Source organism: Stigmatopora argus, chromosome 3 (assembly GCF_051989625.1).
Source record: "Stigmatopora argus isolate UIUO_Sarg chromosome 3, RoL_Sarg_1.0, whole genome shotgun sequence".
NCBI lineage: Eukaryota > Metazoa > Chordata > Actinopteri > Syngnathiformes > Syngnathidae > Stigmatopora > Stigmatopora argus.
Window position 1 is genome coordinate 7,110,096 of NC_135389.1, and position 12,118 is coordinate 7,122,213.

The 12,118-nt window shown below is 39.3% G+C and overlaps 2 protein-coding genes across 2 annotated transcripts in view; one reads left to right on the forward strand and one right to left on the reverse strand.

Annotated features, from left to right (window-relative positions):
- The window catches only part of LOC144071003 (general transcription factor II-I repeat domain-containing protein 2A-like), a 61,927-nt gene extending 50,645 nt beyond the window's left edge, over window positions 1-11,282 (forward strand). The window contains exon 2 of the mRNA XM_077595660.1: window positions 11,273-11,282. The gene's annotated coding sequence lies outside the window, so the exon portion shown is untranslated. The remainder of the gene's footprint in view (window positions 1-11,272) is intronic.
- On the reverse strand, window positions 178-8,834 carry pskh1 (protein serine kinase H1). The gene is made up of 4 exons (XM_077597151.1): window positions 8,269-8,834; window positions 6,842-7,446; window positions 5,191-6,099; window positions 178-3,114 (listed from the first exon to the last, which is right to left on the reverse strand). Exons 2-4 carry the CDS (start codon window positions 6,908-6,910, stop codon window positions 2,797-2,799), a joined length of 1,296 nt encoding a protein of 431 aa, XP_077453277.1. The 5' UTR covers window positions 6,911-7,446; window positions 8,269-8,834; the 3' UTR covers window positions 178-2,796.
- Window positions 11,283-12,118: the final 836 nt, after the last annotated feature.

The window sequence follows — 12,118 nt, forward strand, 5'->3', positions numbered from 1 at the left end:
ACTCTGTAGCAAGAGTGGCCTCCGCTTATAAGTTTCAGCGTGGATTTTCACATTTTTATTTTAATGAACTTTAATTTTTTTCTAACAATTAATAGTAGAAAAAAATACAAAGTGTATTCATATTGGCCCCTTAATTTGGAAACTAGCGATTTAAAAAAATGAAGAAAAAAACAAGTCGTTATTCGATTTTTTTTATTGGCACGTACGACCCATTGTTTGAGACAAGAAAAAACACAAGAATCGACATGTTATCACTTAATTTTACATTGTATCAAATATTTTTGGATAACTGTTGTCAACTTCATTTAGGACATTTATATAAAACACAATCGCATGTAATTTAGTACATGAAAGTACTGTTGTGCTGACATTCACCAAAACAAACTTATGTAGTTATTCACTGAAACAGCAAATGTGTTCTCATATGTTCAGTTCAGATAAACACAAAATTATTTACAGTTTTAAATTGTTATATTTTATGAGAAATCAATCTTGCACAACCATAAAGACACATTTTGTTAGGGAGTTCCTCTATGATATAAGAGGCAGTATCCGCTACTAAGTAAGGCACCAAACAGCTGCTTATGAATCAATCATGTGTATCGCTGTCTCTATTAGCCTGAATTACTGAGCTGCATGAAAGAAACAAAATAAAAAACACATGTATTTCACATGATAGCACAACCTTGTGTGTATAAACTGCAAACAACAGCAACAAAATTCATTTGCCAGAAAATGAAGAGAACCATCATTTACAGAAACAATGAGATCAGCTAAAATGGCTCAGCTAAGTTTCCAGTACAGGCAATTGTTAAAAAAAAAGATCTAATTCTTTGTAGATCACAGCAACATTTTCATTTAATATAATGTAGCAAATTGGGGGAAAACATACCTTGTTGTAGACAAATCAATTGACTTTTTCCATGAAGTGCTTCACAAAAATAAACACAAATTAAGAGCATAAAACTACTCATTTGGGACTAAACACATCCAAACAATAAAGAAATGAAAAGTTCAAGTTCAAGAAATGCTCTCAAACTAAATTGTCTAGGTACACATCCATTTCAAAGCCATGCACCCACTAAACTATCCCTCAAATTACAACATATTACAGCATATCATTTTCTATTTGCTTCCATCCAGTAGCTAAATTGTAACAATACGTGGGGATGTGGAGCACTGCATGGTATCCCTGTAGCTCATGGTGCTTTTTGAAAGGGTTAAATACACTACACATCAAAGATGGAAGGAATTGCAGAAGTCCAGGCAAACATAAAGATACTGTAACTTCAATCATTTTTATTTATAGTTTATTTATTTACAGTATAAGGCCGTTAACATGTTTTAAAGCCGATAAATAATGGCTTTTTACATGTATAGCATCATATTGGGTGTTACCTGGAATTCTTTCCAACTGCTTTTGAATGATTATCGATATTTTCTGATCTTGGTTTATGTCTAACTACAGATAATGGGATTGGATAGACTTCATATTATATTCTAGATCTGTTTAGAAGGGTTTGCTATAAGTAAGGCATTTCAGTATGAGTGCAAATAAAACAACAACAAAAAGTACTAGTATTCCCTCCATCAATGAAACTTACACAAATGGTTGCATAGTTAGACATTACATTTAGAATTAAAGTGGCATTCAGTTCCAATTTTTTTTAATTTTTTAGTGGTGTATCTCACTGGATTTTTGGATTATCTTGCACAAGCTACCAGGAAAGAGTGCATTAATGTTCCGTAGTTGGGTAAATATTTGAAACTAAGAGACAGCATGACACTTAAGATGATTTAGGAGCAGCTGTCACAATATTTTTTCATACTGGAGCCTTAAAAATAGGAAGATCATCATGGCATCAGAAAAAAACTAAAAATCATCAAATTAATGGAATACAATCAGTCACTTTTGACAAGAACCTTAAGTATTACAAAATTACAATTGGCACAATGAAGTCTTCTTTCAAGACCCATTTCGTCATTGTCTTATAAGAGTTTGTTTTGAAAAAAGGTGGTTCAATTTTATGATTACCAGGGACAACTTGTTGGTTTTGACTTGACACTTCTGCGACAAAAAAGGAATGAAGATAAATGGGCCCATAACTAATATTCGAAAGCCACTGTAACAGGAAAAAAGTCATTTGAAATGTGAATCTGTTTACTCTCCTCAACAGGGCTCTTGTGGAGATTAAACTGAAAATTCACCATCTTTTGGCAAGTATTAAAAATAAAGTAAGTTTCTAAAGTGAGCAAGACGATATAAGCCAAGACTTAAGACAAGTTTTCATATCAACCTCGAGGTTGTGTTGATCTTGCTGCAATTCTCAAATGGCCATTTTGCAAGATGAATAGTACGTAAATTCACAGCAATTATCATAAATCATGAGGGTGTGAGGGAATGTTTAGGCTCCTCTTAAGCAAACTTCATTACCCAAACCTCTGTTTAACAGATCCTCCTGCAAGGTCATTATTCCAGTGACCAAATGAATGAAGACTGTTCACAATAATAAATAAATATGTCAGACATATGAAATTAAAGAAAAAACAAGTGCCCCATCCCGTTAAAGAAAAGGACGGACAGAAATGACGATGATGTCGTAAAACAACAGAACAAAATGCTATGCAGAGTTTGTCCTTCAAAGTTCAGGGATGATCATTTTTGATTTATCACACAGTTTTGCTGCCAGTAGGTGCATCCTCAAAGTTTATTGGTTGCCCCAATCCATCAGGTTCCTTTGTGAGTTACATTCTGGGGACATGAATAACTATTCAGTCTCCCCAAGAAGGTATGCTTCAGCCATTGTACTGCTGCTGATAGCGTCGGTTTAACTCGCGCAGCTCCTTTTCTCGAACACGGCGAGCTTTGTTGGATTTGGTTGAGCGATTGGAGTGCATGGACTGCTGCGACTTAGTGCTGTGGCAGCGAGATGACGCCCGCTTCAGCAGGTTCTGAGATATACAGCGTTGTAGGTTCTTCATGGAGGAGGCAGCAGCCATGCTGACAATCCAGGGGTGCTTGAGAGCCTGGCCGGCCGTCAGCCGCGCACTAGGATCCACTGTTAGAATCCGGTCTACAAAATCTTTGGCAAGGTTGGACACACTGGGCCACGGCTGAGGAAAAACAACAAATTCTATTACCTTAAATGAAACTTGGGGGTTTGGTTTACAGAATCTTTGAAATAAAGTCCATCATCTCAAGCAAGTTCAGTTGGTGCTCGGTTTAGTTCCCTGCAGAGGGTTTTTTAATATTTGAGACTTAGATTTAAAACCTGGTTTTCCTACAGAGCTACAGTGTTGTGGTCAGTCATATAGCCGCCGATCAGAAAATGTGTTCATAATAACCTCTGTTTTATAAGTACCAACCCAGTAGAGGTAAAAAGTTAAATTGAAACTAAAATGGACTAAATTGAAGTATTTGTTAAGCATAGATCGTAACCAACATCACTACGCCCTGGGCAATTTTAAATGTTAAATTAATGGGATTATGTGTAAATGCCTCAATTTGTATTTATTGTACCGAGTAGAAAGTATCTGATTACACAATCATACCTCTACTTAAGAATGCCTCTGGGTACAAATGTTACAGGTTATGATTTTTTTATATGCAAATGAGTGACTCAAGATACAAAAAAGAAAAGTTACGAAATCCCCCCAAAAGTACATTCATTTCCTTATCCATTATTCTATTTTGAATTCCTCTTAAGCATTTAAAAACTGTACAAATGCAACGTGGCACATATTTTCACGCACACAGAGACATAGGGCACACGTAAAAGTCTAAAATGTACTACAAAGTGGACGGCTTTGGACCATGGTAGAACGGGCTCTTGCCACCATCTGGCGGAAAAAGAAGGGTATTACATCTATACCGGCCGCAGAGGGAGATATTTCAGCGGGGCAGGGCACATTTTCATATGCTTTATTTATCTTAAGACATTAATAAATCATCTTATAATTTTCACTCATTTTTGTGTGTTTCCTCACATTTTTCATACAAAATTGGAACAGTTTGACCAATTTGAAAGGGTTTAGTTGGTAGTTGTGTGAGGACCGTGGAACCAATTAGAGTATTTACCTATAAAGTATACCTCTACTTACGAAATTTTCAAGTTACGAAAAAAGTCTTGGAACCAATTCATTTCGTAAGTAGAGGTATGGCTGTATTTTACACCATTTATATTTAATGATTAATTCTTAACGTTAACATTATATCTTCACATGGATTACTAAATTAGAAATAAATGTAATGGGGTGTCAGTAAATATCTATGCTATAACTCAATTATAATTGGGAACAGGCATATATACGTTATAAGGGCACAAAATGACTGGTTTATAAACTGTACATAAAACCAATGCGTTCAAAAAAATGCAAAAGAATGAATTTCACATAAACAATAAAACAGTGTGAAACATAAAACTTGCCTTGAAAAGATTTTGACTCCAATATCAATTTACAACTAAAGTCTATTCCTTTCTGTTGTTTGTATGTTTACCACTCTTGTTCTATAACTACATTTCGTAACACACCCTGGGCTCTATTTTCGTGGCGTAAATGCAACACAAGAGTGTTTTTGCGCTAGTGACGTCCATTCTGTGCGTGTTTAGGAAAATGGCCAAGGAAAACTCACACGACACGGGTAATTACGGAAAAACACCGTTTACAAATGCCCATTTCGTTGTGCGAATTGCCCTGGTCAAATCCATGTGATCTTCCTCATGGGTCTACTGTACTTACTCATGTAAATTTCAAGTCTATCTTACACTGAGCAAACCTCTTTCCCCTCCCATCAAATCCAAACAACCCTCTTTCCAAAGGTCAAGCTTATGCCCAACCATTAAATGACTAAAACCTGGTGAAAAACACCACTTGACCTGGCATAGACTGACGTTGGTCTAGATCATGGGTCTCAAACCGATTCCGCAAAGGGCCGCAGTGGGTCCTGATCTTTGTTCCAACTGATCCAGTGCCGACAGTTTAACCAATGAGGTGTCTTCTAAAAAGAGGAGCACTTGACTGCAATCAACTGAATACACTTGCAAAATGTGTCCTCTTGTTTAGTTTGAATGAAAACCTGCACCCACTGCGGCCCTTTAAGGCCCTGTTTAAGACCCCTGGTCTAGATTTAGACATGACTTGAGGGTCTGTGTTCTGATTGTTAAGGAGTGTGGTTTGGTGAGTCCTTACCTCTCCAGAGAAGCTGTACTTCCCCTTGAGGATCTGCCGGTAGAGCTTCATACGGTTGTCATGCTCAAAGGGCATGGTTCCACTCAGCAGGATGTAGGATATCACCCCTAATGCCCACATGTCGACGGCATTCGTGTAGGGTTTCCTCACCAGGATCTCAGGGGCAATGTACTCAGGCGTGCCGCAGGTGGTCTTCATTAGACACTCGTCTCCCTTTTTTCTGCTGTTGGCTAAACCAAAGTCAGTGATGATGATCTTGGAGTCCGCACCAGGGTGGTAGTACAGCAGGTTTTCTGGCTTCAGGTCTCGGTGCGTGATACCCAAAGTGTGAAGGTACTTGACGCCATCCAGCACCATCTGCAGCACCCGGGTGGCGTCTCGCTCTGTAAAGGAGCCGCGGGCAATGATGCGGTCGAACAGCTCTCCCCCAGTGGCCAGTTCCATCACCATGTAAACGCGCTCAGCCGTCTCAAAGACCTCCATTAGTTGGATGATATTAGTGTGGCGAACCCGTCGAAGAACGCACAGCTCCGACTCACAAACCTCCATTCCCTCCCTGTACCGAGTCTCGATCATTTTTATGGCGTAAGGCTGCCGAGTGCTCTTGTGCTCCACACGGACAACCCGGCTAAAGCTCCCCCGACCTATTAAAGCTTTAACGTCGTACTTGGCCGTGACTCGCGGGTCAAACTTGGCTCGATATTTGGCCGCCTTTTTCCGTTGAGGGTCTGGCACCTCAGATGGGTTTTTAGGGTGTTGAGTGGAGGCAACAGGAGTGGAAGCTTGTGCTTGAGTGAGAGATGGGGTGGTGGAGCCTCCCTTGTCGACCCCCCCTCCACCGGCCTTGCTAACCGTACCATCTCCTCGAATGAAGTGCTTATAGATGTCGGTTTGAGGGGGAGGATCCACCTGTGAAAGAAATACAAATATAAGAACCAGCCCAAAGTAAAACATTCTACCGCATTATCTGGATTATAAATCACACTTTTTTTCTTAGTTCGGCTGGGCCTGTGACTAATACTAAAGTGCGACTTGTGATATATATTGTTTTTTTCTTTTTGACAACCAACAGCATGTTATGTTGTTTTTTATAGGCTATAGTTATGTGAAAAACTGTTAGGTTACAATAGGCTTATTTAGCCCATTGTTCTCCATTTGACTAGTGTTACTTTAACATATATATTTTTTTCTTGGTTTCTGATAAAATAAAATAAAATTCTCCAAAATGCAACTTAGACACCAGTGTGTATTGTTCTTTCCTCTTCGTTGTGTGTACGTTGACTGGTGCGACTAATATATATGGCGATAAGGGGAAAATAAAAATCTCAACAATGGATGACACTTCATATGGATCTTGATTAGCAGCAGAGTAACAACAAAAATAAGACACAAGTAGCAGGGTATTTTGCAAACGAAATATTTTCAACTTTATGTCCCGTCATCCCCACGCAAACACATTTAGGGCATAAAAAATGAAGATTTTTTAAAAACTTTGACCAAAGTAAAGATTTGCCAATTCTGCTTCTGATACATTGTCATGTGTACATAAAATGGCTGGATTTTTCTGGGGATCTAACAAATTATTTTTCTTCATCATCCTAATTAAGGGTCGAGTTAATGGAATGGGGGAAAGAAAAATCATTTTACATACCTTTTTGACCAGGTCCAACTGAACATCCCCTGGAGGCTCAGGGAGGACCTTGCTGTTCCTGCACCCCATCACATAACTCGGGGACTCAGCCCAGCTAGCCACACAGGCCACCAGGAACCCTGCCTCATCACCGCAACACCCGACTCGATGTCCTCAAGGGGTTCATGAATGGAGCTGGAGTCCCGGTCAACTGATGTCAGCGGACACTGATCTTGAAAGCATTAGTTCCATCCACTAATCCGAAACGTCCAGGATTTCATGGCATCAATATCACAATCTTGTTGAATATGTTCTCCCTTAGATGAAAACCTTGTACTTTACGTCACAATTAGTTGCTTTTAAAGATTAATCTGCTGTCAGTCATTGTACATGAATGCAGCTTGGATGTGAAACCTATGTCAGCAATTTCATATAGTGAGCTCCTAATGTCATATTGTATTGGTTAGGGTGTTTGTATTTGGCTTGATGCGCAAAATCCATGAAAAATTTTAAGAAAAGTCCTTCAGTACCCAACATTAAATTGCATATGCATTGTTTTACTCCACTGGCAGAGGTCTGTATCTATATCTTCATGAGGCAAAGCTGGAGAAGTGAAGATGGACGCTCTGTAACGTAGAACATAACAGTTATCTTACAATATACATACATTGCTATAACCTTGATTACATTTACCGTAAAAAATAAAAAATAATAATAATTTTCAAATCACTGAAAACTATTTGTAAAACATGTTTTAAAATGTCATTTGCTCTGTTTTATTTATTTTGTTTAAAGTTAAAAGACACCAATTGTGGGCGGCCCGGCAGGTGAGTGGTTAGTGTGTCAGCCTCATAGCTCTGGGGTCCTGGGTTCAAATCCAGGTCAGTCCACCTGTGTGAAGTTTGCATGTTCTCTCCAGGCCTGCGTGTTTTTTCTCCGGGTTCTCCGGTTTGCTCCCACATTCCAAAGACATGCATGGTAGGCTGATTGGGCACTAAATTGCTTCGAGGTATGAGTGTGAGCGTGAATGGTTGTTTGCCCTGAGATTGGCTGGCCACCAATACAGGGTGTTCCCCGCCTATGGCCCGAAGTCAGTTGGGATAGGCTCGGGCACCCCCCGCGACCCTAGTGAGGATAAAGCGGTTCAGAAAATGAGATGAGATAACAATTGTTACCACTCTACGAAATAACATATGTCATTGATCCTCTTAAATATAAACTTATTGTGTGAATTGTTGGAGACTACAGCTTTTCCCAATATTTGGATGCATAATGTTGTGAGAATCAAAGTTTGTTTTAACTGGGCATCCAGGCCTCCTGATGTTCAACTTTAACACTGACATGCATTAAAAAAAAATCGCAATTTTTGACAGACTTGAAAAGAGTTGAGTATAGGAATTCGTGTCAGAAGTTTGACATCAGAAACAAGCAACAAGTTGAATTCTCACCTTATTCGTGCGAAATAACGATGGCAAAACCGAGCATGCTAAATAGCCTGCTAGCGGCAGGGCAGGACTCCCAAGTTTGCCAAATCCAGCCTCCTCACCCCACTATCACTCAGCTGGCCTCTCCACTTTCAACTAACTCCGAGATGGAAGCGTCATCACCCCCAAATCGTGGTAGAACGAGGATAAGATTCAATTCGGCGTCTGGCAGCGTCGTTCGGGCTCCTTGCGAAGTTTAAAGTTATCATTTAGTCCTTACAAACTTTCATCGTCGGATGTTTTTCTAGTCGGTGTTTGTCGAGAAGGACCACCTTCACCCAAGCCACAATAGAAATAAATGTACTCACTCACTTTTCCGCTCAATATTTTCAAAATAGAGCATTTTAGAGTGGTGTTGATTTGGGAACGGCTGAGGCGTATGGAGTATTTTTCAAAACAGTAAAAACACGCGTTTTATATAAAACAAATAACTAGAATAAAAATAAATACAATTTTAATAAATGAAGCATACTCTAGAAATGTAAATAAAAAACTTTTTTTTATATTAGAAGACCTAAGATCTCATCAATCAAGAATTCATCAAAGACAATATCAGGCCCATATATATATCTCATCTCATCTTCTGAACCACTTTATCCTCACTAGGTCGCGGGGGGTGCTGGAGCCTATCCCAGATGACTTCGGGCCAGAGGCGGGGGACACCCTGAGCTAGTATAAACACAATTATGAAGACAACTGTATAATGGGGACAAACTATGTAATCTTTCTGTCATACATAGCATAATATACAGGTGGTCGATACATTCATGGAAAATTACAGCAGTTTGTTTATGCCAATTCTTTGTTGCGATATTTTATTCTGAAGGCGAGTCACTTAATTTCCGTGTTGAGCTCATTTGTTCATCGCTAGCCTGACGGGACTTTTCATTTTCTTTTGCAGAAGACGTGACAACCTCCCTCGGTTTGTCTCGACCCTGCTAATTCATCTTCGTCACTTCCTGGATACAAAGAGAAGGGTCTGCCAAAGTTCTGTCTTCTCTATTGGAAAAGTACTAGAAATATGAGAGGCAAGTCATCCTACACACTGCAAAGTTCAGATTGGTGCAGGATGACTTTTATCTGACCTCTCTTCGATAAGATCCAGCCTCACTTAACAACATGACATTAGTGATGTTGAAATTCAGAGTCAGAGCTACTAAGCAGGTAACCATTTTAGGCAAATCTCATAGTCATGGGATTAATAACAAGAAGCTGGTTTTTATTATTCCCTTATGTGATTGAGAGTCCTATTTGAGCTCAATTTTACCATGCCCTCGTTGTCCATTGGCTTTTTTTTTCATTCATTCATTTTCTGAACCTCTTTATCCTCATTAGGGTCGCAGGGCGTGCTGGAGCCTATCCCAGCTGAGTCCGGGCCAGAGGCGGGGGGCGCCCTGAATCGGTGGCCAGCCAATCACAGGGAATAATGTCTTTTTAAATTTATTTTTGAATTTTGTTTGTAACCCCCCTCTGGTCAATCAACCTCGTACCCGATCTGATATGGGGAGTACATGTCAACTCCAGACAATAAGGCCGAAGCCCGGCATTGAACCCTTGACCACAGAACTGTGAGGTGTTAACCACGTCGTACCGTACCACCAATTTTATTTGTTTTCCTTTAAAAACAAAAAAAAGTCTAAACTGGGAATATTCGCTGATTAGTATCTATTTTTTCATTGATTGATTTTTCATTGTTACCGTTTATATACTTGCATTTTATTACAGTAAACAAAAAGGGAGGAAATATTATCAAATGATTTTTTAAAAAATAAGCAAAGAAAAGCATATAACTAGTATTCAATTTTTTAAATGTATTTTGTTCAGAAAAAGAAAACAAACCCAATAAATATTCTCTGATGAGCTTTCATCCTATAAAAATAAATTTAAAACTTACATTTTATATCAATTTTATTTTAATGAAGTTCATTAAAATAAAATTGATATAAAAAAACAAGTCAAATATCAATCGCAAATCATTTACAAGCTTTGTCCGCATGATGTCGCTGTACAATTAAAATTGCACTCCAAGGTTATCTGTTCCTACCGCAGTACTTTTGAGAGTTTTATTTATTAGGATTCTTGGTGTTTCCATGATGGTGAAAAAAAACCTTGCTATCGCTTAACGTTCAGATAACCCTGCTTATTCGTGAACATGGACAAGGTAATAAAGAATACATGGCCATAAATTGAATATTTATGTGGGAGAGTGTACCGGCCTCACGTAAGGTTAACCATGGCTTGTGCAGCACCCCTGACTCCCCCTCTGCAGTGGGACACTGCAGACTTTCATGGAGAAGCACTAACAGCAAAGAACTATTAACAGGCCAATTTTACCAGAAGGAGAGCTGGAGAGAGGCTAAAATCACATTTTAATGCCAATAAACCTCGTTAGATTGTATTGAGGCAGTGAAAATGTGGGCTGGGATGAAGTGCCGGAGATGATGACAGATGGTGAGCATCAGACAGATATAAGGAAGAAAGGGAGGGGCAACAGAGGTGCGGTGGGCTGCAAAAACATATTCTTTTATCACAACCTTTTAAATTATAATCTTGTTACCTTTTGTTATAACATTGAAATCCCTATGGACATTTTACTCTTTTATCAGAGAACTATAAACTCTGTCTCTCTCTCTCTGGTAAAAGTATATACAATATATAGTATATAAAAAGTCAACAGCAACACCAACACATTCTCCTCTAATAGCAGTGGAGCATCACAAAGCCCCTCAAATACTTTTCTACCCAGTGTCTTTACAAACACGAAACAGAGACACCAGTATTGATTCACTGAAGGCATGTCTTTCCTTAAGGGAATATTGTGTGACTTCTACTCCGACACAACAGGGGATTGAAATACCATAAAATACAGTATGCTGATGGTAACAATAGACACTCAGGCCAGCTATTCATTTACACATGCATGGGAGTGTTATTATCATTAAAGAGATTTTTCTATTTATGTCAGCAGGTGCTGTATCTCCTCATCCTATATATTTAAATTGGTCTGGTATTGACTCTTGGTGTCTGACTTTCAGTTGACCCCAACCCAGTAATGGCTCTAATGGGCTGGGTTATAAGGGGAAAATGGTCTAGTACTCCAGTTCAACAAACAGGTCAACAATAGTGTGGCAAAATCTTTCACGGCAGTTATTTTGACAAAGAAAAGTAGGATTTGGCAGCAATTTAGAGGAATGCACAAATAATGACACAGCTCACGGTCATGGAAGGCAAGCCCCCTAAAATTGTAATGGCAGACCCCGTCATGGACAGAGAGGCGTGTGGTGCAGCAGTGTTCTCCCATCATGGCACACACATCTCCATCTTTGGCTGTTATCAGATCCAGGACTATCGGTCCAACTTCCCTAGGGGCTTTTAAATCATCTGCTATACCCTGTAGGGCCTTGACAGTTTGGTTAATGAACACTCATGTAACAGCTCAATGTCTTTACACATGATTTTCTGGGGGGGGGGGGGTGGACCACAACCTTTGGTCAACAGGAACATCATCGCCCCAGATTGAATCACGTGGTTTGAATTGCACTGATTTTGCACTGATTTTGATATCTTACTGTTATGTTCACTCGTCTTAAAAGGAATGCATCTTAGACCATCTGCACGACAGCAGATTTAAATGTGACGCCTCGACCCAGTGAATTCAGGATGTCAGGATCTGTGGGAATGGGTATACGGCTACACACATAACAACTTTCATTCGCAACAATCAGTTTTTTCTGGAACACCATGAAATTATACCACACGTCTTCTTCATAGTAGTTCTCCAGATTGTTCTTTCATCTTGCTGTTGAGGGATCGA